Source organism: Heteronotia binoei, chromosome 4 (genome assembly GCF_032191835.1).
Source record: "Heteronotia binoei isolate CCM8104 ecotype False Entrance Well chromosome 4, APGP_CSIRO_Hbin_v1, whole genome shotgun sequence".
Classification (NCBI taxonomy): domain Eukaryota; kingdom Metazoa; phylum Chordata; class Lepidosauria; order Squamata; family Gekkonidae; genus Heteronotia; species Heteronotia binoei.
In genome coordinates this window covers 27,238,372-27,266,126 of record NC_083226.1, presented here as the reverse complement: position 1 = coordinate 27,266,126, position 27,755 = coordinate 27,238,372, and the positions used below count along the sequence as shown (strand labels likewise).

The 27,755-nt window shown below is 46.2% G+C and overlaps 2 protein-coding genes across 2 annotated transcripts in view; one reads left to right on the top strand and one right to left on the bottom strand.

Moving 5' to 3' along the window:
- The window catches only part of FRMPD1 (FERM and PDZ domain containing 1), a 109,340-nt gene extending 103,434 nt beyond the window's left edge, over window positions 1-5,906 (bottom strand). Inside the window, exon 1 of the mRNA XM_060237013.1 lies at window positions 5,795-5,906. The gene's annotated coding sequence lies outside the window, so the exon portion shown is untranslated. The remainder of the gene's footprint in view (window positions 1-5,794) is intronic.
- Window positions 5,907-20,885: 14,979 nt separating this feature from the next.
- TOMM5 (translocase of outer mitochondrial membrane 5) lies at window positions 20,886-25,135 on the top strand. Its single transcript, XM_060237010.1, has 2 exons — window positions 20,886-21,249; window positions 24,715-25,135. The coding sequence occupies exons 1-2, from the start codon at window positions 21,129-21,131 to the stop codon at window positions 24,747-24,749; spliced, it is 156 nt and encodes a 51-aa protein (XP_060092993.1). The 5' UTR covers window positions 20,886-21,128; the 3' UTR covers window positions 24,750-25,135.
- The last annotated feature ends 2,620 nt before the right edge of the window (window positions 25,136-27,755 follow it).

The window sequence follows — 27,755 nt, the reverse complement described above, 5'->3', positions numbered from 1 at the left end:
AGATGTGCCAATTCCACCACACAGCAGGGGTTTCCAAAGTTTTATGCTTCATTTCCACCTCCATTTGTCAGCTGAGGAATAATCTTCCCCATTTGCTGCAGAAACCTTGCAGAGGATTCTGCAGAGTGTTGTCAAGGGTTCACATGGGTTTCACAGAGAGTACCGACCAGGCCTTTGGGGTCTCACTGTTAGCACATGCTAGAACACACCAAATAGTCCCCAGTTGCTGAATGGCAACAAGCTGTCTTCCGAAGATGCCTGTCAATTGTATCTCTCCTCTCACTGAGGACTATGAAACCACTTCCAGGTAAAACAGTCATGCTGTTTATATCAATAAACCATGAAGTAAAATGCATGAACTGCTTAGGAACCAAAAGGAAAAGCCATCTCTCTCTGCTACAGAAAATGATACGCTTCAGCTGAGGAGACCTAGCCACAGATTCTAGACTACTGAATTGCTGGGGGCTTATAGCTTAACCACGTTGCCTTAGGTTTAAGTCCTACTAGTTTTTAGGGGGACTTTCTTTGGAAGGACAAGGGCTTGTGCCTCAGAAGTTAAAGCTAGCGTCTCTGACATTACAGCTTCAAGGAGGGGTATGTGGCAGCCCATTGGGCGCTTCTGCCCACAGCAATTAGACAAAAGTCCAAGACAAACCTTAGGGGATCCTTTCAGGTAGCACAATTCTTCTTCAAAACTCTGACTGGCAGCTTCATACCATCACAGTGTATGTGCTTCCTTACCAATGGTCATGCCAAATTTACTACAGAACTGTGTCCTTCAAGTTTAAAAGCCCCCCTAGGTGGCAGCACAGGACCCATTTATCAGTAATTACTAACTGTCAGAGACATGTGACAGGAAGAGGTGGAGCCACAAACTCCTTGCTGTCCAGGCCAGAAAACCAGGCAAGGAGACCAAGAAAGCTAGAGACAGAAAAAGCAAGTTAAGTACCAGGAAGTGTACCATAGTGAGGAACACACCAAGGGTAAGAGCAGGGGTGTCAAACATGCAGTTTGGGGGCCGAATCAGGCCCCCGGAGGGCTCCTATCAGGCCTCTGAGCAACTGCTTTCTTCTCCCTATATCTTGCTTCCTGCATAACAGCTTGCTTTGCAAGGCTTGCTCAATTGCACAGGAGCTACAAAGCAAAACCTCTATTTTCTCCATTGACTAAGGCTCCTCCCATGGGGAGGAATAGCTTGCTTTGCCAGGCTCTTTCAATTGCACAGCAGAGCTACTGAGCCAAGTCTCTCTTTCTTCTATTGGCTGAGGCCCCCCACCCCCATCCCCTGGGGAAGGAAGGAAAGAGCCTTTGCCCAGTTCCCTGGGTCCCATGGGAGAAATACAAAGAAAGCACCTTTAAGACCAACAAGTGCTAACGTTCTAAGCATGTTTTAAGTTTGTTAAAAATATATATCTAATTGTATTTGTGTCCTTTATAAAGTTTATATCTCTTCTACCTAACCTTAAATAGGTACATACATGGCCTGGCCCAACATGGCTCGGCTCAACCCAACATGGTCTGGCCCAACAATTTATGTCAGATCCGGCCCTCATAACAAATGAATTTGACACCCCTGGGTTAGAGCCTTAGAGGAATGCTCTCTACCACAGACTGACCTCCCTCATCATCCCACTGTGCCCCTCAGTGTGCATGTAAAGAGAGGCTGGAGCCATAGCAGTGGCACTATGCCCACCACTGGCAGCAGGTCCTTCTGAAGAGAAAAAAAAATTATGACGCCTCTGTCAGGGGAGGGGGGGGGGTCAGGACCCAGCAGGTTCAGCTCTGCAACCCATTGGGGGGATTCCCAGTCCCAGGGTTAAAAACCATTAAAGGGTTATTCCCGCTAAAGGGCTGATTCACACAAACATGTAAATCGCTGGATGTCTCACCCTAAAATTACCCTCATACTTACTGGTGGGTAATCAAAATATGTGAATTACCTTCACTGGAAAAACACCGTGTGCAGCAGCATTGAGGGACATGAATGTTATAATAATAGTGGGGTTTGGTCAGTGATGGTAAGTGAGTCATCACTTGCCACTGCACTCCCTGAGCAGTCACTGGCCATCATGAGCCAGCCCTAAGCATGCTATGGAAGTGAATCACAAAATGTTTGTTTTATTATATAGGTCATTTAGAAGCTGTTAAATTCTTTTCGGGCCTTTTCGATCGCAGCTCCACACTGGTGGAACCAACTACCAGATGAAGCGCAGGTCCTGCGGAATCTTACTCAATTCCGTAGGGCCTGCGAGACTACCCTTTTCCAAATGGCCTTCTCTTAAGGTGGGTTTTAGTCTACTACATACGGCCATCATAAATTACAAGAGGAGAACATCTAGAACATAGCACCTGTAAATGTTAGTTTTTTAAGTTTGATGGTTTTAATTACATTGGTTTTAAGGTAATTAATGAATTATATTGTATTGATATAATGTTTTATATTGTAATTATGTATTTATTATATGCTGTGAGCCGCCCTGAGCCTGTTGCGGCGGAGAGGGCGGGATATAAATATTATTATTATTATTAAATTCATTATGCAATCAGCCGTGCAGTCTTAACTCACTATGACTACAATTTAGACACACTTATCAGAAAGTGAGTCCTTTGAACTTTGAAGGAGGGGGGCTTTAAACCCAAAAATAATTAGGCTGCCATACAGGTAGAGCTCTGGGTGCAAAATCCCCTGACCTATCCAGCAAAAAAGAGAACTATCCAGCAGCAGCAAAAAAAGAGAATTTGTGGCATGTTTCAAAAGCCATCTAGAGATAAGTGACCTTGATTATACTGTCATGAGTTGTCAGGGCAACAAGCACCAGCATAACCATGTCTGGAGTGTCGGGTAGAGGGCACAGTGTGAGGACTTCTAGTGTCCTGGCCCCACTTATGGACCTTCTGATGGCACCTGGGTTTTTTGGCCACTGTGTGACACAAAGTGTTGGACTGGATGGGCCACTGGCCTGATTCAACATGGCTTCTCTTATGTTCTTATGAGTGTGGGATGGGTTCTCCTGTCCAGGGAATAAACATGCACTCTTTCACATCTTCTCTCACAAAAGGGACATTTCTTCTTTCCATCGCTGGAAGAGCCATGGCTCAGAAGAAGAGCATCTGCTTAGCATGCAGAGGGTCCTTGGTACAATCCCCCAACACCGAGTTTAAAGGATCAAGTAGTGATGAGAAAGGCCTCTCTACTTCAGTCCCTGCCAGTCAAAGCACACAACAGTGGCTTTGATATTCTGACAGATCCAGGTGGGCAGCCATAGACCAAAGCAATAGACCAAAGTTTGAGAATGACTTCACTGGACTCTAAACTTTGTGCTACTGCTTTTCTTAAAGGTGTCACAGGACTCTAACTTTGATTTACTGACTCAGCAGAAGGCAACTGTTATATGTCTTTGTGCACGTTATCTTGAGGTTCTAAAGAGAAAGCAAGAGAGGTGATTTCACAACTATCTTTTAAAAAGGCAAATCACGGTGGAGAGCACTGTGGTGCCATTTTATGAGCTCTGTTCTCAGGACTCTTAACGCCAAGCTGAAGCCAGGGAAACCCAGCAGGCAAAACTTTATTCCGTCACTTTATCTCCATGCCAGGACAAGCTTCATTTCTGCACATCAGGGAAGCATATTTTTATCCTAAGCTTCTGCCCTTCTCAGGGTGGTGTGCATGACTTTTTCCTTCCCCCCTTTCTATCTTTCTCATGCCCCTTAAAGAAAAGGCACTACTGTAGCCTGCTTTTACGGGGTGGGGGGGTGGGAGGGAAGAGAACACAAGAATATGGAAAAAGAAGCACAAGCAGTGTCTGCTCTGCGGTTCCCCGAGAAAAGAAAATCATTAACTTTTGAATATTTTATGCTCTCATTCCCAAATGGCAGAAAGGCACAGCAAAGTACTTTCAAAACACTGTTTCCAGCCAGCTGCGAAGTCCTGAGGTCGGAACACCACAGATAACCCTGCGGGAAAAGAAGCCAGGGGCTCCCAGCATATGTGAATATAGAGCATGGCTGACCCCCTGCAAGACCAGCTTCTTGGAATTCATTCTGCCACACTACTATAGAGTACTACTATAGAGAGTACTAGCCTCCTTTGCAGCTGGAGAATTGTTTCTGGCAGACAGAAGTTCCTCAAGGGTGCTTTTAACATCCTGTGTTGGTTTAGAGCAGGAGTGGCCAAACTGTGGCTTGGGAGTCACCTATGACTCTTTCACATGTATTGTGCGGTTCTTGAAGTCTCCGCCACCCCACTGGCCAGGTTAGAGAAGGTACTTACTTGTCTCTTCAAATCACTTCTCCAAGTCAAGCCAGCAAGCAGCTTGGAGAATGCATTTAAAGTTAAAGTTGCCTTCTTTCCACCCTTCTCCATCTATTGCTTTCTTCCCTCCCTCCTTCATCTGATGTTCATGTCTCGTGGCTCTCAAACATCTGATGTTTATTCTGTGCGGCTAAGCAAGTTTGGCTACCCCTGGTTTAGAGTCCTTTAGTTGGGCTCTGTGTGTGTGTGTACCCTTGCACAAAAAATATAAAAAATGCAGCTGCTATTTTTTTTGTCTAGGTTAGGCAAGAAGTGTGAAAGCCTGGTGGTTCTCTTTAAGCAGAAGAGAAAAAAAATGCCCGCATGCAACCTCTCCATACGCTTTGTTAGGTCAACAGCCCCGTTCTATACATATCTATATTCATAGCTCAGTGGGACTTACTCTCAGGTAAGCAAACACAGGATTGCAGGAGTCTCTTGGGAAAGAGTTCTAACCCAACGCATCTAGACTGCCTTTCGGTAAAATCCCTGCAACGCAATTAATTCTGCAAGAGGTCACGTCCCCCTCTCAAAGAAAAATCCCATTGATGATACGAAGCAACGGAAGCATACCTGACAGAGACAGTAAAGCCCACGGAATTCCCCGAGACTTCTTTTTCAAGGAGCTAGAGGGCGGGATCGAAGCGTCGCTTCCAAAAAAATAAAAAAAAATGTTCCCGGGACCTCCAACTAGATCCAAACAGGGAGTGGCCTGATCGCAAAAAACCTTGAAACTCAGCGATCGCATCAACCCCAAATAAAGGAGGAACGGGCCGAAAAACGTGCACGAAAGGCATGGATTCCTCGCCCGTATTTTCCACTTTTAGCCTGACCAGCCGCCCAAGAGAATCCCCATATTAGGGCCCGGAAAGCGCCTAACTTGCAGGAAAGCAAACGCTCCGGCTCGAACCGGCGACCGTCGGATCCCACCCCAGCTCTTCTCTCGGCTCTTGCTCATCCAGCCTCGCCACGAACTCCGAGCCGCAGGAGTCGCGCCTAAGCCCTTCTACGCACCGTTCTCGAGAGCTAAAGAGAGATCGGATATCTCCTGCCGTCGCAACCCACAAGGGTTGCCAGACCGCTCCCAGGCGCCGTCCGAAGGAGAAACGCAGAGAGAGAGAGAGGGCTGCGATCCCTTTGAGAGTCAATCCTTGCAGTACCGGGGACTTGCTTCCGAATTAGCAGCTTGCATGCTTGCGCCTGCTCGGGCTGCCCTTCTGCAACCCTTTTTTACCCCTATTACATAAGGGCATTTGCAAGGCAACGTGCCTAGAATCGGGTTGCAATGATTTACCTGGGAGTAAACCCCGTTACGTAATGGCACGAATGAGTAAAACACACCTGGGGATCGGGCTCTAAGAAGGAACGAGGGGAAAACAAACGCATTCGTCGTGGGAGCGACGCTCACAGCATCTCCGTCCGCTCTCGGCTCCCGACACCGGGGCATGTGCGACACTTCGAACTTTTTCTTCCCGCGCGCAAAGACAGAGGGAATTACGGTACCTGGGAGGGGGCGCTCGGCTTGAGTTCGGCGGCGGCCGGCGAAGAAGCCTTGGGATCGTCTGACTCTGGCAATCGCCGGCAGGTGTCAGCCGCGCCGCGAGGGGGCGGAGCTAGACGTGAGCCAGTCCCGCCCCGTATCCCGCCTCTGGCGCTGCTAGCCTGCCTGGGTTTCCAGCTGCTTCATGAGCAGGCGGTGATTGCTTTACCAAAGGAGGAGCCAAGACCCCGAGCTGCTAGCAAAGCCACGCCCTCCGCGTCAGAAGCCACGCCCCGAATGCCAGGAGGGCGGGATGCGGTGCTGCGTGGACTTAGGCAGCTGCGGGGTGAATGCATTTTGCACATGCTCAGAGGCAATTTTGTCTTCTAGTCTGGAAAGCAGTGTCCTTCTGTTAAGCCCCGCTGTGGTAAGACAGCATCCTTTTGAGCCCTGTTCTTTTTCCTAGCCGCCCCCTCTCTTTGTGTGCTGGGGTTGCAGCTCAGGGTTGGAAAATACCTGGAGATTTTTGGGGGGGGTGGAGCCTGGGGAGGGTGAAGGGTTTTTTTGAGTGGGAGAGAGACCTTGACTGGGTACTGTGCTATAGAGGCGACCCTCCAAAGCAGCCATTTTCTTCTCCAGGCAAACTGTGTATTTGTGATCCGAATAACCAGTGCCTTGGGGCTGGGCTGGGGACGCTCCACCAATCTGTGATCTGTTTGGTGTAAGGATCCTGAGATTCTGAACAGGCAACTTTTATCTCAGCAAGTTGACATAATACTATTGGACTTGGGTCCTGTTGGTTGCATCCGGAACCTGTATTTGCTGGAGTTTATAAATACACTTTCTAAATATGTTCTGGAATTTATAAATAAACTTTCTAAATAACCTCATTGATTTCGCTGTATTTTTTTGCAGGGGCTCAAAAGCAAAGTCACATGCCGGGCTAATGTGTCTGAACAACAGGCTGGGATGGCACAATCTTGTGCCAGCATATCCATCCAAATGCCCTTAGACTGGCAATGGATCTCTTCCCCTTAGCTGAACCACATGAACCAGCCCAGTATGTGACGCCAAGAAGAATATGTGTTTTTAGAAGCGGTAAAACAGCATTGGTTAATGTAGACCAAAGATCCTTGCTCTCTGTGGCAGTGGTACTGAATGCTTTCAGTTGCCCTTGAACTAAAGTGAGAATCAACAGTGGTGCAGGAAACAGGGCTGGCTTTTCCACTAGGCAAACTAGACATTTGCCTAAGGTGCTGGTCCTGGAGGGGTGCCAAATTAGGTTCCCCCTCCTTTTCATTTAAAAAAAAATTCCTTCCCCTCCCCGAATCGCTGCTGTCTTCCCCCGTTGCCACCGCTTCTCACCGCCTCCTTCCCCTCCCTCCCCACCCCAAATTGCTGCTGTCTTCCTTCTGTTGCCACCGCTTCTTCCTGCCTCCTTCCCCTCCCTCCCCTCTCTGAATCGCTATCCCCCCCCCATTGCCTCTACTTCTTCCCGCCTCCTTCCCCTCCCTCCCTGCCCTGAATTGCTGCTGTCTTCCCCCTGCTGCTGCTGCAACGGGAGAGTAGAGGGGCAGTCGTGGGGGGCAGGGCTGCCTGGGATGCTGTGGGCCCTAGGGAGGGAGTAAAGAAGAAAAATAATTGGATTTATACCCTGCCCTTCACTCACATAGCAGGTTACAATCTCCTTTCCTTCCTCTCCCCACGACAGACACCCTGTGAGGGAGGTGGGGCTGAGAGAGCTCTGAGGGAACTGTGACTGACCTAAGGTTACCCAGTTGGCTTTCTGTGGCGGAATGGGGACTCAAACCCGGTTCTCCCAGATTAGAGGCTGTGCTCTTAACCACTACACCAGACTGGCTCAAAGCAGTGTTTGAGGGGCAAGCTGTGCATCATTTGGTTTCAAGTGCCACAAAACATCACTCTCTGGCACCCCATCAGCACAGGAAAACCAGTCCATCTGTTCCAACAGCTGTCTACTGCCCTGAGATCTCCCTTGCAGGAGGACAACTTCCTGTGACAAAGCTGGAGAAACTGTGCTCCAAGCCAGTCCCTTCCGTTCTAGCTCTGAGCACTGACCAACGATCCCAAGTCACAAGGCGCTGGAGCATGTAGAGAGCATTGCTTAGTCTTTGTGTAAAATCTTCTGGGCCCTGAGCTGATGGTGGGAGCGGAGAGGATGTACCACACACTATGCAGGCTCCAAAGATTTTGGAACAGATAACTTTGTGGTTGGGAGGCCTGACTTGTTACTGCTCTTTTGACAGATGTCTGTGGAATTCTGGAGTCCTTCTCCTTCCCCAGTGGAACAAAGCTAGAGTCCAATGGCACCTTTAAGACCAACAAAGTTCTATTCAGGGTGTGAGCTTTCAGGTGCCAAGCGCACTTTGTCAGACCCTGAATAAAAGTTTGTTGGTCTTCAAGGTGTCGCTGGACTCTTTGTTCTGTTGCTTCAGACCGACACAGCTACCCACTTGGATGCTTTCCCAGTGGGTTAAGGCACAATAATGGATCATTGTGCGCCATCAAGTTGCATCCAATTCATGGCAGTTCCAGGACTATGAGGGATTCAAGGCTAGAGATGAGTATAGGTGGCTTGACGTTGCCTTCATCTGTGCAGCAATCCCCATCGTATTGCACATCTAGTTATTTAAATGTGGCAGGAGGGAGCATGTGTGGAAGCTGCTAAAGAGGGTGTCGCTTGTGGCATTATAGCCATACTGGCACTCATGGAAACAAATGCTCTAAATTGGATTGCAAACATCCAGCATGTTCATGCAATGCCATCGGGGAACTGTAGTTTCACTCAGCAAGAAGAAGAGCCCTGCTGCATCACACCATCTAGTCCAGTATCCTGTTTCACAACCCGTTGCTTCGGAAGGCCAACATGAGGTCATAGGAAGCCTGATGTTAGTGTAGGGTTTCAGAGGCTGCATGCGGCTGAATGTGGAGTTTTCCTTTAGAAACTCTAGGTGAGTGATGGACTTCCCCTTTGTAAAACTGTCTATTTGCCTCTTTAAGCCATCGATGCTAGTGGCCATCACTACATCCACTGGCAGTAAGTCCCACAATTTAATTAAGTAAAAAAGTACTTTCTTTTGCCTGCCTCGAACCTATTGCCCATCAATAGATTTTGGGAGAGAGGGAAAAAGTTCTTTCTGTCCACTCTCTATCACATCCATAATTTGGGAAACTTCTATCATGCCCCCCATTAGGCTTCTTTTTCAAAACTGAGAAATCCAGGAAATCTTCAACCAGGGGTGGCCAAACTTGCTTAATGTAAGAGCCTCATAGAATAAATGTCAGATGTTTGAGAGTTGCAAGACATGAACAAATATTCTGCACGCCTTTATTAAAACTCTTAATACTTTGCACAGAAAGAGAAAATACACATGTATACACTTTACAATATGACCATGCTATAAGGAGACTTAAAAAAAAAAGCTGGGAATAACAGTCCCCATAAGAACTGTATAGGGAAAGGTTAGGGAATTAATTTTTGGCACCAGTGGGAGAAGGAAACACAGATATAAATCACTGACCACCATTGGCATCATTATGCATCTTCTTTTGTCTTGACATCAAGTTTAGTAAATACAGCTCCTACAAGAGCTATGAAACAAGGGGGGAACCCTAGACCGCATTCTTTAATTCTGTCCCTCCTTTTAGCGGCTCCCTTGAATCTTGCGCTCTCTTTCCCTGCGCTAAGTCTCCAGATGACCTCTGTGGTAAAGGAGAAGAGCTTGCAAGCCTGCCTATTTCCCCCTCCTTTCCTGCTTCACACATGGCAGAAAGAATTGCCTACCTATGGGTCAACACTCAGAGGCTGACTGAGGCCAGCATTGAGTTCCTCCTTGACCTCCAGGAGCCTTATACTATTTGTGTGAAAGAGCCACATATGGCTCCCAAGCCACAGTTTGGCCACCCCTGCTTAAGACTTTCTTCAAAGGAAAAGTGTTCCTACCCCTTACGCCTCTTCTGGACTTCCTTCAGCTCTGCAACATCCTTTTTGAGCTATGGCGACCAGAACACACAGCACACACCAGTTAGTTCTGCGCATGCGCTCGCTGTTGCAATGGATGCTGCCAGTTCGGCAGATGCTAATGCCACACATACTGTCCACATGCAGCTTATATAAAATTTTGATGCATTCCTTCGATGAGCCTGGGGTATGGGTAAAGCCAGTAAACGGTGAGCATACACCAGTGGTCCCCACCATGCCAGCTAATTGTGATGTGAGCCCACTCAAAAACCTGACTCTCGTTGAATAGCAAACAAATCATCAACAGGATCATATGTGGCAGTCGACATGGGAGGAAAAAAGGCCTTGTTAGGAGGGGAAGTCTCAAATGCTCTCCTTGCAAAAATGGAAGCATCCTGAACAGGTGTTTGTAGGACAGCAATTTACAGGCCATTCGGGGAGTTCCTCCGGCACAACGTCCCAAACCTCCTCTTAACAATGGCTCCTGTGTTTTTTGTGCATTATGTTAATAATACTCCCTGCCTGTAAGTCACCTGATAACCCTACAACTGTCTGTTATTAACACACAACATCTCGGCATGATTACATGCTGCATTTTGTTCTGTGGAGGGGAATGCATTGTCCTTACAGTTTACATTGCCCTCTAGTCTCCAATTATAAACCCTTTAAAATGGATTCAGGGTATTTGGGGATCCAAGAGATCTGGTTCTAGTTTAACAGGACTGCAAAAACAAAGCAGGCGCGTAATACCCCAGCCTGCCTTGTTGTCTTCTGCCTTTAAGAACCCTTTGATCTGCAAAAATCAACAGCAGAAGCTTTCCAGGGCAGGGAAATAAGCACGATCACATGGCGATGGCAGCAGAGGAGGCTGCTTTTAAAGGAAAGGAAGCAGAACCAAATGAGACGGGAGGCAAGGTCAAGTGTAGTGACCCCAGGGGTCAGCAGCATCAGTACCTTGTGGTATTTCCATTGGTGAGTCCTACTTCCATTGCGCTAATCTCTTCTGCACCACAGCAGCCTCCTCAAGGTGGTCACCATCAGCACACCCGCCCCCCACCCCTGGCCCATGGCTCATTGGTGGAGCCAGGGCTTTTTTTTTTTTTTTTTTAGAAAAAAGGGTGCTGGAACTCTCAAGAGGGAAATGGAGAAACACATGGATGCTCCTCATGAACTTTTAATAGGGTTGCCAGTTCCAATTCAAGAAATATCTGGGGACTTTGGGGGTGGAGCCAGGAGCAACCTTGTGACAAGCACAATTGAACTCCAAAGGGAGTTCCGGCCACCACATTTAAAGGATTTGCACACCTTTTAAATGCCTTCCTTCCACTGGAAATAATGAAGGATAGGGGCACCTTCTTTTGAGGTTCATAGAATTGGACCCTCTGGTCCAAGCCTTTTGAAATCTGGAAGGTACTTTGGGGAGAGGCACTGGATGCTATGCTGCAAATTTGGTGCCTCTATCTCAAAAACAACCCCCCAGTTTCCAAGATACCCACAGATCAATTCTCCATTATACCCTATGGGAATTGGTCTCCATAGGGAATAAAGTGCCCAGCAGACATTTCCTTCCCCCACCCCCCACTTTCTGAAGACCCTGAAGCAGGGGGAAGGCCTCCAAACTGGGGACTGGCAACACTAAGTTTTAAACATGTTTGGAGAATTTTGTTTCCACAAAGAGGTTCCGGAACTCTGTTCTTCCCCCAGAAAAAAAACAGCCCTGGGTGGAGCCACATTGAGGGGGGGCAGCATCATGCTGATGCCAGAATGTCATTTCTGGTACAAGCCTGGAAATGATGGCACCATATCAGGGTGACGTTCACCTGAGTTTCAGGTGAATCCTAGAGCATCACTAACACACTGACATCACTTTCCCAAGCACCTGACATTTGGGAAAATGAGAGTGTGGCCTATTTTCTTGCCCATAGTCTTTCAGCAAGTTGATGACGAAGACAGAATTTGCTCCTCAACTGAGTAATGCACTTTCAGTTCATTTTCTGAGCCCTTTTGGTGATCATTTGTGAGTGGATTTTGTTCTTTCACACAAATACATTTGCAAAGTCCATAGAACGTGGATTGAAAGGCCCAGTATTCAGCCTCTTTTCTGAATGGCTCTGGCTGTACTTAGCTACCAGTTCCATGGGGGGGGAGTCCATAATTTCAATTGGTGAAAGCAAAGTACAGAGAGAGCCCTAATTTCTACATTCAGCTTCACTCCCGCTTCTTTGCTTCTCACTGCGAAGATTGTCCCTACAGTATGTCACGCATCAAGTGGGTGCTTGTGTGTAATTCAGTTGTGACAAAAGCAGCATTTGTTGGCAGAGTGAGTTTTTGTTCATGAAGAATTGTGCTGGGAGGCACAGCTGGTTAAGGAGAACAAAGCGTTCACTTGAGAAGTTACAATACTAGGAGAGAAAGAGAGAGAGAAAGAAGTTCTCAGCTTCTAGCTACATGGCTGAAAGGAGATGGAAAAGAAGTGGGAAAAAAGTCTAAGAGTTGTGTTTTGGGAACAAACAAGAAAACAGAGTTTACTATGAAGAAGAGCACCCTTATCTCTGTCTGGCTAGTTGCTATGCTTTTACCTGTATTGTTATGTCATGATACCATATCATGTTCTGTAAGCCGCCCTGAGCCTGCCTCGGCAGGGAGGGCGGGATATAAATAAAAACTTATTATTATTATTATTATTATTATTATTATTATTATTATTATTATTATTATTATTATTATTATTATTATTATTATTATTATTATTTATTGTACTGAGGTCTTGTTGCCTGAGCTTGAGACAGGCACACCTTGCAAACCAGGATCCTGAAGCCTGGAAGAACTGGACAATCAGGATGCTAGGCATGTAACAAAGAGATGCAAATGAAGGACTCTGAAGTAAGCCAATCAGGATGCTAGGCATGTAACAACTTGTAACTAAGAGATGCAAATGAAGGATTCTGGAGTGAGCCAATAGGAGTAACTGTTGCGTGCTAGGGGGGCTTGGTTATCCATGGCCAGAGTGTATATAATGAGTGAAGTGCCTGTGCTATTTTTGACTGTTTCTTCTTGCAATAAAGTGTTCTTGGTTGATTCAGAGCTGACTGAACTCACTTTACAATACTAGCACTCCTGTCCCCTCTAGAAACTGCTGTATGCCAGATGATGTATATTCCAACACAATCATCCATTGCCTTAGATCCACCAGAACTTTCCTGTAGATGAAAGGATTTCCACCCGTGGAGGATGACCTAACCTCCCCACCTCCTGCCTTGGTTCCAAATGCCTAGAAATGGATGGGAGGAGTTGCAAAAAGTCACAGTCCCTTTAAGGTTGTCAATTCCAGGTTGGGAAGTTCCTGGAGATTTGGGGGTGGAACCTGCAGAGTTCAGCAGGGATGTGAAGCATACAGTCTGCCCTCTGAAATATTCATGTCCTGATCTCTGTGGTCTGTAATTCCAAGAGAGCCCCAGGCTCCACATTGGGGTCAGGAACCCTACTGCAAAAACGTTCTGGTAGCGTCAAGCCATTGTGCTTATGTGGGAGCAAAGCTTTTAAAAAGTCCTTTAACTGTGACATACTATATGAGTGGCCAATAATTATATTGATTCTCTCTCAACTTTGGTAATTCAGAGTAGGAACGTGACTCCCAAACTGGCTAGAACTGTCAGATGTGAAGTCTTCTACGCCACATCTAACCTTTTGGCTACCAGCTGGAACTCAGTAGCTGTATCATCTTGCCAATGTTTCAGCGGCTTCTTGAGTTACCAAGTTCCTGTATTCCAATCTGTCTTTTGGGGTGCCATGCTGGCTCTCCCATCTTAGCTTTGATTTGCAGCTTGAATCTGAGCTAGGAAGTGCAATAACATGTAAACATGCCCCTTCCCTTCAGGCTTGTAGCCAGAAAATTTTAGGTGTGGGGGGGGGCAGGGAATAAAAGTTCAGGTGGAGGGGCCCAGGGGCCCAAAGTGAGTCACACACTTTAAAATGACATCATGCACTTTAAAAAGCGGGGAGATGGGGAGAGCAGGGGCTGCGAGAGCGGCACAGAGAGCGGGGGTTGCCAGAGCAGCAGTGGTGAAGAGAGCAGGGGCCACCAGAGTGGTGGGGAGATCAGGGGCTGCCAAAGCAGCAGTGGCGGGGAGATCAAGGGCCGTGAGAGTGGTAGAGAGCAGCAGGGAGATCGGGGCCCACCAGAGCAACAGGGAAAGGAGGGGCCATACAGGTAAAAGGGGGTTTTGAGTGGAGCGGCCGCCCCCCCCCCTCCTGTAGCGATGGGCCTGCTCCCCTTTACAACCTATTTTAACACATTTTCTACAGCTTGATTTCCTAGGTTTGCAAATAGAGTTACCAGTTGCCTGCTTCTGCCCCCCCACTGGTGCTCAAAGAGGGGGGAGGGTGAAGAATAGCATTGCAGGACACTTCTAGCCCAAACTCAGCAATGATGTCAGTGCATTGCATGATGCTCTAGGAATCCTCCTGAAATCTATGGTAACGGGGGTTGTCAGATGATTCCATTCCCGTGTGCCTCTGCCCCTCTGATATTCCCAATGGTTGCTAGTGAAGGGCTGGCAACCCTATCTGTTAACAAACTGTCCAAGCCTCTTCAAGAGATGTCCCACATGCTGTACCAGGTTCCTTTTGTACTCTGGCTGTGCAAAACGAGACAATGACTTTCTCTCTAGAGAGCCAGTTTGGTGGAGTGGTTAAGTGCACAGACTCTTATCTGGAAGAACCAGGTTGGATTCTCCCCTCCTCCACATGCACCTGCTGATGTAACCTTGAGTCAGTCACAAGTTCTCAAAGAGATGTTCTACTTAAGAGCAGTTCTGGGAGAGCTTTCTCAGCTTTACCTACCTCATAGGGTGTCTGTTGTAGGGAGGGGAAGGGAGAGGAGATTGTAAGCTGCTCTGAGACTCCTTTGGGTAGTAAAGGGTGGGGTATAAATCCATTCTCCTCCTCCTCCTCCTTCATAGCAGCTGGTACTAATGGCTAGAAGATGTTCAGTTATACAACCGTGGGCGGGATTTAATGAGTGATGACTATGGGTTACTGACTCCAACTTGTCCAACCAGGGCTGAGTGAAACAGTCTGGCAACTTGGAATGAAGAAGCAAAAAGCAGACATTTTGTACTGTGCAAGAGCCTAGCTTTGTTTTCATCAGTCCCATGGACTGAGAGGGCAATTTTTAATGTGATTAAAGAAAGTATATCTTGCAGTAACTCTTAAGTGTGCTTAGAATGAGAGTGTTAAGATATCAATACCTGCTGCTGCAATTTTTTTTTTTTATTAGAAGTGGGGGGGCGGGGGTTTGCAGAATTAGTTTTAACTTCTGGCCTCTTAATAGTCTCTCTGGATGAACAATGCAATACAATAAAATATGTATTTTTACACTGGTTGCCTTTACTATCGGTCATCGTAAAATTATTCCAGTAGCTAAGGTACTCTTCTCCAGCAGTACAAGTCCAGTCATCATCCCTTTGGCCGCAAGGATCATTCATATATTTTCTGTCTTGCCAAGCATTAACAGAAGGGCACTCTAATTCTAATTACAAGCCTGTTTGGCAGCTGGTGGAAGGCTTTCAGTCTACTTCTGGACTCCGTTTGTAATCCTCCTGCTCCTCCTCTATTCCCCCTCCCTCAAGTACTTTGTTTTTAAAAAGTACAAATTAATGAAGACAACAGTGTGATATATGGGTTCCCCCCGAACCCCCAAAAGAAAAACGGTCAGTAAGGCAGATCCATTCAAAAGTTTTTACTGATATCAGCAGGAGCAGCACACCACGCAAGCTCATAGTACAGAATTAAAAAACAAACAAACCAATTTTGTACCTCCCGTGGCTGCAAGACCCTACCCCTGTTCCTTGATTGGCTCAAGTACTGAGGGTTTCCAATCTTCCTGACTGCCTATTTCAGAACAATACACAGTAGCTCCTTGACCCCTACCCTCTAACATACATCTTATGACTATGTAAATGAAGCAATTAGCTATGCTGGGCATGTTAGTGAATATTTATGAAGCTATTAAGCATGCTCCGTGTCCACCTGTAGACCCCCATCCCATCACACTTTAATTCCTCACTGCCAAGATGGCCTTGAGATGTATCAAACTGTCTGACACAGAGATTTCACTAAAATATGCAGCATCTCTAAATCTCTAGTTTTCCTTGGTGGTCTGCTATCCAAGTAGTGACCTTGCTTATCTTCCAAGGTCTGAAGAGCTAAGGTAAGTGGGCTAAACAGACTGGGAAGGAGGGAAACAGAACCTCCCAGCAGTCTGCCTCTTTCCAAAGAGTGAAGGCTGTGTTATCATTCCCCTTACAACTTCCTGCAGCCCAGTTGATTCACCTGCCTATAGCCTGGAAAACACAACCCACACAAAGCTGAGCACATTTCAGTCCTGTTGATTCCAACATCTGCTCACACCTTTCCAGTTAAAATCAAAAGTGACCGGCTGTGTTTGGATCCTATCATTATGCTTTAGAATCTTTGAAGTTGCAGAAGGCTTCTGTATTTTTAAAAAGTCAATTCAGCGTAATCTTAAAAAACAACCGTATATTAATTTGGGAAACACAATGTCCATGCCCAATGAATGTACCACCTGACCTTCCAGAGTTTGAGGGAGATATTAAATGAAACTATGTCGAGTGACAAACTCCACCTGCCCCACCATCACTGTAGCCTCGATTTGGTCCCCCTAACCCTGCAGCAATTTGTCTTTATAATCTTTAATTCAGGGATGTCCCCTCTGTTTTGACAAGTCAAGGCTCCATAGAAGAATTAAGATCTGAGTAGGTCTGAAGGAAGTGGGGGATCATATAGATAAGGGGTGGCCAAACTTGTCAATGTAAGAGCCATACAGAATAAATGTCAGATGTTTGAGAGCCGGGAGGGAGGGAAATAGATGGGGAGGGAGGGAGGGAGGGAGAGGTGAAAAGGAAGTAACTAACTTTAAATGCATTCTCCAAGCTGCTAGCTGCTTTGGCTTGGAGAAGTAATTTAAAGAGAGAAATGTCTTCTCCAAGCTGGTTGATGGGGTGGTGGAGGCTTCAAGAACCACACAATATGTGTGAAAGAGTCACATGTAGCTCCTGATCCGCAGTTTGGCCGCTCCTGATATAGATGTTGTGGGAGAGAAGATTTGAAGCAGGAATTGTGAAAGACAGAGAGTTGGAGTTCATGGCCCACACTTTGTAGCTATTGCCTCAGTGTCTCCCAAGGCAGCTGCGAATTGCTCTTTGGAGGGGTTTCATTACAAACAGAACAGGCTGCGTGACATCAGCTGCAGTTTCTTCCAGGAACCCTTTTGCCTTTTGAGCGGATTGAGATCCAATTACTAAACACACAGTTTTTTCATAGAGAGTGTTTGTCTCTCTTACAAAATAAAAAGATGAGCAAGGCACAGAACACCACAAGGATTTTCAACTTCCTTCCGTGAACATGTAACAGATTTTCAGATACCTTATTTAATATTTACCACGGATGTAAAAACAACCAGGCATTTAATGCAAAGTGTTATTTGGTGGCTTTAGGTCATTGTGTGTGTGTGTGTGGGGGGGGAATTCAAACAATTCCATTTCCTTTATTAACCGGATCCTCAAACGTCCTGTCTTTTCCTGAAACACCTTTTGAATGTAAAAGGGCTCAAAACTGCTTGCAGTGGAACATGTCAAGGCTCCCTGCCCCTCTGCTCCCAAGGGCTCCGTCTCCACGGTTCTTCCAAGTGCTGACAACTGAAGAATGAATTATAGATCACCGCTAATTGCCAATGTGTGGCTGTTGCTCCCTAGGTGCTCCAGACTTCCTCTCTCCTCATATAACAGCCTGGCACAAGTGTGCAAGGGTGACCAAGCACTTCCAAGACTTCACTTTGCTTCCAGAGGGACCCCAAAGCAGTGGAAAGCCTGCAGGTGGGGAGATGGAGAGTAGCCTGTCAATAGGGGTACAGGTCGGTGCAGAGGACTGGAAAGTGATGGGCTTTTTTTGAACAGGAACGCAGCTCTGGCTGGCTTGACATCAGGAGGTGTGGCCTAATCTGCAAATGAATTCCCACTGGGCTTTTTCTACCAAAAAAAGCCCCTGTGTGAAACAATGGTAATGTCAGGGGGTGTGGCCTAGTATGCAAATAAGTACCTGCCGGGCTTTTTCTACCAAAAAAAGCCCTGTACCTCTGTTCCTGTGCTTTGAGCCTCCTGATTTGGGGGTGGGGACTGGGAAGGGTGGTATTTAGGGAGAGGATGGAGCACCACAGGGATGGGATGACATAGAACTAGGGTTGCCAGTCCCTAGTTGGGCAAAATGGAAACCACAGTGTAAATGATTAGTAACAACTAATAGAGTCACAAACAGGCCTACATATTCCAGGATCCCTTCTGTCCCTCTGGGGACAGAAATTTTGGAGGAAAACTTGCCCAGTGGAGACCAGAGGGGTGCGACCTGGAAGAAAACAATAAAAGGACTAGATAGAGAGGGGGAAGTGTTCTCTCTGGAGAGGCTGAGCTGGGAAGAGTCTGCAACAGGAGAGTTCCCTCATCCAAAGAGAGGTGAGTTTGAGTGGAATCAGAAGGAGGGAATATCAGGGCTTTTATTTCTTTGTACCACCTCCCCTCCTCCCCTTAGATCGTTGACGTAATAAGTAAAACCCACTTGTTTGTTCTTGAGCACTTACAATAAACTTATCACTGTTACACTGCCTGGGTCCTCACATCTCTTCATTCACGGTTAAAAGGTACTTGTTGAGAAGGAAGAAAGAGGGGTCAGGTGGGTGCTCTGGGCCCTCCCAGACAGACCTGTACCAGAGTGGTGGCAGCCTACAGAGGCCCTCCCTGGTCCCCTACATAGGACAGCTTCCCTGCCAGCCCAACCAAAATTTCCTCTGGATGGAGAAAGAGGGGAGTCAGCACTTGCTTCCCTTTTCCTTGCAAGGTCTGCAAAATTTCTCCTACTTACACCCAGTTTTTTTTGTAGCAGGAACTCCTATGTATATTAGGTCACACACCCTTGATGTACCAATCCTCCAAGCGCTTACAGGGCTCTTCTTACAGAGCCTACTGTAAGCTCTTGGAGGACTGGCTACATCAGGGGTGTGTGGCCTAATATGCAAAGGAGTTCTGCTACAAAAAAAAGCCCTGCCCACCCCTCATCTGCCTTTAGGAGCTGCTTAATAGGAAGTGGGTGTATATTTTCACTCCACTTATCTCCACGCCAGAAAGAGCTTCATCTACCACAGAACTGCTGAAGGTACAGGTGGAGGGGTAAAAAAGCACTGAAAATTCATTTCTCCCTTGGAGAAGAAAGCCAAAATGCAGATGAAAAGCACCAGGTATGTTAGGAAACAGAGGCTTCAGGCTATGCAGCCACAGATATAATTGCAGTTTAGGCAGAATAGCTGTTTCATTAATGATGCTTACCACCACCAGCAGAAGAAAGGAAATGCATGCTGAGGGTGTGGTCACACACGCTTAATAATGCAGTTCAATCCACTTCAGAAACTGTTTGAAACAGCTGTGGATGTAACACCAGATGACATTCCAGTGTAATAAGGAAGGGGCTGTAGTAGAACACCAGCTTGGTCTACAGAAGGTCCCAGGTTCAATTCCTGACATCTCCAGTTTTAAAAAATAAATAAATAAAATGAGAAAGACTTAAACTTGAGACCCTGAGGAGCTCCTGTGGGCCAGATCTGACGGTGCTGATCAGATCAGACCGACCGACCGTCTGACTCAGTACAAAGTGGCTCAATGTGGCACCATGTACATTTCATGCCAGAAAAACAAACAGTCTTGTTTCACCTTAAAACATAAACTTCCATAGATTATAGCCCACTTCTTCAGATACAATGAGTGAATCTTTACTATGCAGTTATTTGTATGCAGGAGGTTTGGGGTGAGTGGGATCCAGGGTTAAAAGGCCATGAAATGAAGGACAGAGTGAAATGTAATTATGTAAAATTTAAATCTAATTAAGATTTGCATCAGTAGTTATGCTGAGCTAGTTAACACCTATAATGGGAGGAGAGCCCCAGGTTTTGCTAAGATAACAACGATAAGAAATAACAAATCTCTTCACCCTAGAATCCCAGTTCAGCAGTTTCATGCTGGAGTTCCCCTCTTAATTATGTTGTTAGAGAACAGTGACTTTCAGGTTGGAAACAGAGGAGACTGAAATGTTCTCTTGCTGGTAGAGTTGCCAGTCTCCATGGGTGGCTGGGGACCTCCTGAAATTACAGCTGGTTTCCAAGTAACAGAGAACAATTCCCCTGGAAAAAATGGCTGCTATGGAAGGCAGACTCTATGGTATTATAAATCATTGAAGTCTCTCCCCTTCCCAACCCCCACGGTCCCCAGGCTCTACCCCGCAAATCTCCAGAAATTTCCCAGCCTAGAGCTGGCAATTCTACCCACCAGTGTCTACTATATGACATTGCAAAGCCTCTATAACAGAGGTGGCCAAACTGTGGCTCTTTCACAATGTGTGGCTCTTGGTGCCCCCACTACCCCATCAGCCAGCTTGGAGAAGACATTTCTTTCTTTAAATCACTTCTTCCAGCAAAGCCAGCTGGTAGCTTGGAGAATGCATTTAAAGTTGCTTCATTTCCACCTCTCCTTCCCTTCTCACTCCATCTACTTACCTCCCTCCCACCCTTCCTGTTTTGCGGCTCTCAAACATCCGACGTTTATTCTATGTGGCTCCTATGTTAAGCAAATTTGGCCACTCCTGCTCTATAATGTGCTATCAGGGCCGTCTCCCCCACCATGATTTTTCACAGCCTCACTATATAGCTAATCACTAAGATATGCATAAGAATAAGGAACAATAATACTGGACAGTTTATTTGCCTCCTCCTGGTACAAAAAAGATTAGCAAGCCAATATAATAACCCGCCCCCTCCCCCCCCCAAAAAATCTCCATTCCCTCCATGATAATGAAGGACTCCTGCTTTTGTTTCTACTTCTTTTCTTGGGCAGCTCAGCCACATGGTTGTTACTTCTGCACCACAACTACGTCCTTGATTTCACGATGCCACTGGATTTAGATGAGGGTGACTATGCCAAGAATCTCACCGAAGACTCGGGAGGCGCCACAGTCCCATTTTCTCCCTCGGCGTCTCGATAGTGAAAAGGCGGGATACTTCTGCCACAGAAGTCGGAGTGGAAAGTCGCCTTCGGTTTTTGACCGGAAGTGTCAATACGGACTCTGCTAGTACGGAACTCTATAGAGTCATTCCTCCCGCCTTCCTCTCTTTCTAGCTCTGGGTTATCTGTCCACAGCGAGGACCCGTAGAGAGGCGGGGCGTCGAGGGAAAGTACCTCCCCCCGACAGCTCGTAGTTTCCTGCCGAACGTTGGGGACGTAGAAGGGTCTGCGGAGGAGCGGGAAGGAGACTCGAGGATGTTCCGCATCGAAGGGCTGGGACCGAAGCTGGACCCAGAGGAGCTGAAGCGGAAGATGCGGGAGGACGTGCTCTCCTCGATCCGCAACTTTCTCATCTACGTGGCGGTGCTTCGCGTCAGTGAGTATCCTGCGTGTCGCAGCGAGGCCCTGTGTGCCTGCCCAAGGATGAGGTTGCGCGCATGCGCAATACACGGCCTCCTGACACGTGCGGAAAGGTGTAGGGCGGTTGCTTTGCTGCAGTTGCTTTCTCAAGGGGGCGGGCAGCTTTTCACACCGCGCAAAGCAGGTCGCGGATCTTTACGCTGCCGATCTCAGGTCGGTGGAGAGAAGGTGGCATCTCTGGCAGGTCTGGGGCTTCTGCCAGCCTCTTTCGCTTCTCAGAAAACTGTCAGGTGTTAAACCAAGGGTCTCAAACATGCGGTACTGACTGTTATCTGCTCCCTTCTCTCAATATTTTGCTTCCTTCTGCATAACAGCTTGCTTTGCAAGGTTTGCTGGATTGCACAGGAACTACAGAGCAAAACCTCTATTTTCTCCATTGGCTGAGGGAGGAAGTGGAGGAGGAGGCAGAGCTTGTTTTTCCAGACTCTGTCAATCACACAGCAGAGCTACTGAGCCAGGCCACTCTTCTATTGGCTGAGACTCCCATAAGGAAGGAAACAAACAGAGCTTTTTTGTCCAGTTTCCTTCATCCCATGGGAGAAATACAAAGAAAGCACCTTTAAGACCAGCGTGTGTTTGTGTTTTTAAATTTTTAGAAATATATATATTGTGTTTGTCTGTGTCCTTTATAAAATTATATCTCTGCTACCTATTGTTAAACATGACCCGGCCCAACAAGGTCTCATTTATGTGAGATCTGGCCCTGATAACAAATGAGTTTAACACCCCTGTGTTAAACCTTCCAGATTGCCACAGGAAACCAGTCTCCCCCCACGAGTGATGCGTGATGCATGCGGTAGAGGTGCCTCAACATTACCCCTTGCCACTTTTCTTTGGTTTTAGACGGGAAGCATTGCACATCAGTGTTTACATGTGGGTTGAGTAGTGCATTTGAGACTTGATCTGTACGTGCAGGATCTTTGGATTAGGTGGTAGTCAAGAAGACTACAGATGCAAGAGTCAGTTTTAAAATCTCCCTGTAAATGCCCTGACCTGGATAGGCCAGGCAAGCTTGATCTCGTCATTTCTCGGGAGCTAAGCAGAGTTGATTCTGGCAAGTACTTGGATGGGAGACCTTCTTGGAATACCAGTAGTTGGGAGGGCAGAGGCAGGTTTTATTCATCCACATCTCTGAATAGTCTCCAAGCCCCCAGTAGGGATCAGCTGCCAGAAGTTGTCATGACTTCCAGGTGCGTTTTCTTTCTCTCTCTCTCACACACACGCGTGCGCGCTCACCCATATATTTTAAAAACTCCTGGGGGGGGGGAACGTGACAGGCTGGGGGTGAGGTGGGTGGAGCTTTATTCTTGCTGTGCTTTTTTTTTTGTACGGAGTTTTTAAAATGTGGAAACAGAAATTGCCCATGGTGGAGTATTCCATTGTTTTAGGTATCATCTTAAATGGTGCCATGATGCAAGTTTCTGAGGTCTGAGAGAGGTGGATTGCAGTTTGGGAACTCACAGCGCCCTGATTGTGTGTTCCCTGAATCTTAATACTGTCATCCAGAAGAACTTGCTAGGTATGGCATGTAGAATGTTTGCAAAGCCTGGCTATGAGAAAGTCTGGTTTGTTCCCTCTGTGGATTAGTACACCAAGGCCTGTACTAATCTGCAATTTGTTCACTGTTATAAATTGCCCTCCCTTCCCCCAAATGCTTGGTGCTCATAAGGGGAGTAGGAAGATGGTGCTCTCGAGTCTTTTGTGCTTTGGAGTGGCACCAGATGCTTCAAAAGTTATTTCCTCCTCCTCAGCTGATGGATCTCCCCAGATCCTTGAATCCTGCATCAAAAGCAAAGCAAGATGGGTAGCCGTGTTAATCTGTCTGTAGCAGCAGAACAGAACAAGAGTCCAGTAGCATCTTAAAAAACTAACAAAATTTGTTAGTAGGGTAGGAGCTTTCATTAGTCAGTGCCCACTTCAGGTATCTTTAAGAAGCAAAGCAGAACTGGATCGCTTGTCCTCTTCCTGGTCTTGGGAGGGAGGAAGAGGGGTCCTCCCATGCTTTGGACTTCAGAGATGCTTGGGGTACTATGGAAGTTGAGCGTATGTCAGAAACAAGACTCCTCTCCCAAGAAGGGTGATCACAGACTTCGGCTGGTTGTTATGAAATCTGTTTGCCCCTGGAGATTTGTTTCCATAGTGTAGCATGCATAGTATTTATGACTAGAGATACAAAGCCTTAAACAAGTATAGGGAAAAGTTGAAATATATACAGGCTTTGCTTTCCTATAAAATCTAAAACTATTTTGTGCTTTAATGGTATAAAATACATTCTATATAACTTAGCAGGCAGCCCCATGGTGCAGAGTGGTAAAGCTGCAGTACTGCAGTCCTAAGCTTTGCTCACGACCTGAGTTTGATCCCAGCGGAAGATGGGTTCAGGTAGCCGGCTCAAGGGTGACTCAGCCTTCCAAGGTCGGCAAAAGGAGTACCCAGCTTGCTGGGGGGAAAGTGTAAATGACTGGGGAAGGCAATGGCAAACTACCATAAAAAGTCTGCTGTGAAAACGTTGTGATGTAATGTCACTGCAGAGTTGGAAGTGACTGGTGCTTCCATAGGGGACTACCTTTACCTTTTATATAACTTAGCAAATACATCATATTTGTTATAAATGCCTTGACTTCGGTAACCCAGGCAAGCTTGGTCCTGTCAGATCCCAGAAGCTCGTAAGTATTAATTGGCTTTTTGATGGTCCAAAATATAAATGCATTCGTTTTCTACAAGCAAAGCTCCAAGTACTCTCAGTGATAAAGCACAAGAGGCCCTATGCTATCTTTGCACCTTTCACTCATTCCAAAAGAAAATGCCTATTCCCTAGTTGTTGTTTTTCAGTGCTCTCCATATTTGCTTTTTTTGTTGTTGGTGGTGAAATTGTAAATAGTATTTGGGTGGTGGGGGGAAACTATTTGCCTGGTTCTTATGAGGACATAAGTATTGTATTGAAACTCCCCATATCACTAGATCCAGGTGGGCTGCTCTGTTGGTCTAAAGCAGTAGAACAAAGTAGGAGTCCAGTAGCACCTATAAAAACAACGAAGTTTTATTCAGAATGTAAGCTTTTGTGTGCATGCATACTTGAAGTATAAAGTGGACTCCTGCTTCATTCTTCTCCACATAAGTGTTCAGGTAGTTCAGGTTCAAAAGCTTTCACTTAGTCCTGAATGCAACCAACTGTGGTCTGCTCCCCGGCACCCCGCATGTTTCACTTAAAGAATTTTGTGCAACATAATATCTACACATCATTGATGTTGTCCACTAGCTTAGATTTTTTTTTTAAAGGGTGTCTGTTGTGTGTCCTCACAGGATGTCTGTTGTGGGGGGAGAGGATATAGGAGATTGTAAGCCTCTCTGATTCAGAGAGAAGGGCGGGGTATAAATCTGCAATTCTTCTTTTAAAAAAGTGATGTGTCTCTTTCTTCAGCTCCCTACGTATTAAAGAAGCTGGACAGCATATGAGAAGTGCTTCACAGATAGCCTGGGAATGGAGGACCAAGCTGCACTGCTGTTTGCAAGTTTTGCCAAACTGGTCAAAACATTTCTTACGATGATTGTGAAACTGGTGAATGCCAGAAAAGAATGTTATCCTTTCCCCCGCATCAGACTTTGGAGCATGCCTTTGTTCTCTCCATGTGTCAGAATGAAGCTTCTTTATGCTGGTATCTGGTTTGAAGATCTTATCCACCCTGATGTGGAGAGCAATGCTAAACAGAGTGCTTTGGAATACAGCTACCTCTGAGCTGTCACAGTGATGCTGTTGTCACTTGACTGTCCTAAGACGTGTCTCGTGAAGGCTTGTGCAATATTTGAATGGTTGAAATAAAATGGATTTGTCTGTGCTGAAATCAGTGTTGTGAAATATTTAGATAAATCCAGTATGCTGGACTTCCCCAGTTCTTGACCACATCTTCTTCACATGAGACAAAATAGTGGGAACAGGGTACGTGGAACAGGGTGGTGAGCGATACTCCCTCTACGCTGTGGAGTCTTGTAAGCAAACATTCTACTTCGTGAGCAACTGGCATTAAAAGTTGTGAGCTACTGCATAAATTAGCTTGCTCTGGGCCATGCTTCCTGAGCTAAGACAAAATGTGTGAATCGGAAGCTAAAAAACCATGAGCTAGCTCACACTCACTCAGCATAGAGGGAACAGTGATGGTGAAATAATCTCTTGAGAGCTCTCTCTAGCACAGGATTGCTGAGCTCTGGGATAGCCCTGAATTGCAGCACTCTTAAATATTTGTTCCAGATCAACTTACCTTGGAGATTCAGGCTTTGGTAGTGGGCAAAGAGCTCAGCTGGCCCTGAACCTGAGACAGTGTGAGATGGGATTGTTTTAATGCCTCCCTTGTCATGCTCTGTGGAAGGGATGTCTGCCTTGGCTTTCTTCTCCATTTCCCCCTTTCCCCTTTAACTGATCCTAGCATCAGTATTTCATCCCTCCTGGAGAGCAGCTATCATGGCCAACTTTGTTTATTTTAATGTGAGGACACGGTAGGGGTTTTTTAGTTTAAAAATTGGCATGTTGTGGCGAATCGGCATACACAGGAGTATACTCATTCATGAAATTTGCTGTACTCACTCATGAAATTTGCTGATAAATGGGAACAAACTGGAAGGGTGGGGAGCAGCGCAGAGTAGGAGACTGGTGATTGGGGAATTCCCCCCACGCAAGATTCAACTACCTCACTCTGATATTGTAAACTCTTATGGGCTCCATCTTCTGAGTTCATCCCCCTCCTTTGATTGGTTCAGCTGCTCTCAGCATTCTACAGGCATCTCAGGGCCTTAACTGGGCTACTTCAGTGGGCAAATTTTATGCTGCCTATCTAGAGAATCATCCCTGCTGCCCTATGTGATAAAATATAAAAGCCCCATCTAACTTGTTTGTAGATGGTTTCTTTTGTGCTAGGCACAGATTACGATTTTTTTTCCTTATTAGAGTGAACAAGTGGATGGGGCTATGAGGAAATGCAGGCAAGAAAACATTCTAGAACGGGGTGGCCAGACTTGCTTAACATAAGAGTCACATAGAATAAATGTAACATGTTTGAGAGCCGCAAGACATGAATGTCAGATGGTTGGGAGTCGTAAGACATGAACATCAGATGTTTGAGAGCCACAAGATGGAAGGAAGGAAAATAGATGGGAAGGAGAGGTGGGAAGAAAGCAACTTTATATGCATTAACTTTATATGGCTTGGCTTGGAGAAATGATTTAGAGAAATGCCTTCTCCAAGTTAGCTATCGGAGCAGTGGGGGTCTTTGAGAGCCACACAATGTGTGTGAAAGAGCCACAGTTTGGCCACCCCGTTCTCGTTCCATCACACTGAGATTTTGCTTCTAGGATTCTAAAAGCTCCTGGGCCCTTAAGCAAGCCAATTATCCCGTTCCCCTTTTTCTTTAACTGAGACATTCAGTTCGTAGGCTTTTTTATGTCTATGCATGTTTCCCCGTTTTTCATCAGTCTGTTGAACAATTTTTGTGTGTATGTGTATGTATGTACACTCAACACAAGTAAATAGAGACTCCCTGGTTTTGTGGCTTTGGATAGTAGCACAGGACTTAATGTTTTGTTGTATAGGCACCAGCCACCATAGTGACATCTAAATAAAACTTCTTGTTCAGAGGCAGCTTGCCTCTGAATAGCAGGAACGGGGGGGGGGGGGGGGCATGCAGAAAAACGCTGCCACTTTGATGCCCTCCTTGTGAACTGGCAGAACATCTGGCTTGCCACTGGATTCAGACATTGGTCTGACTCCGCAAAGCAATTCTGATGCTATTAAAATGTTGGCAATCTTATTAGTGGGCCTTCAGAGAGCAGTGTCTCAGCCACTTATATTCCTTTCCCCCTTTCTAACTACTCCGTCATGCAAGATCCATTACTACAATGACAGTAAAAGAGCCAGAAACCCATTATGGGGCAGTTAAAACGCAATTGCTTTTTAAAATTGACAAGCAATTGTGCTGTGTGAGTGTACAGAAAACCACCAGGGGGCAGCAGGAACCAGCGATTGCCTCTCAGGATAGTTTGGCTGATGATCATATATATTTCTTAGGAAGGCAGGCCGCATATTGCTAGAAAATTGTGCTGACTATATAGCAACTGCTTTGTCAGGTAGGACAGGGAATGCACAGAGTGAAAAAGACAAGATGGAACTTCAGGGGGTGCATCTGTAATGCCGAAACGGCTGGGCTCACCAGAAGGAGTGTTAATGGGGGCTGTTATCTTTTCCTTTTCACCTTTATACTTTGAACAGCAGCCTGACTCAGCAGAAATTAAGCCAGTGATGCTTTTCCTAGGAGAGACAGAAAGGAACTGAGGGGAAAATCCAGATTAATTTTTACATGTTAGGCTGCTGCTACATCTAGAGGAAAAAAAATCTTTTTAGATTATTTTTATTTTATTTATATCATTAACATCCCTCAAAAGAACATACTGCAAGGCACATGAAAGCTCATACCT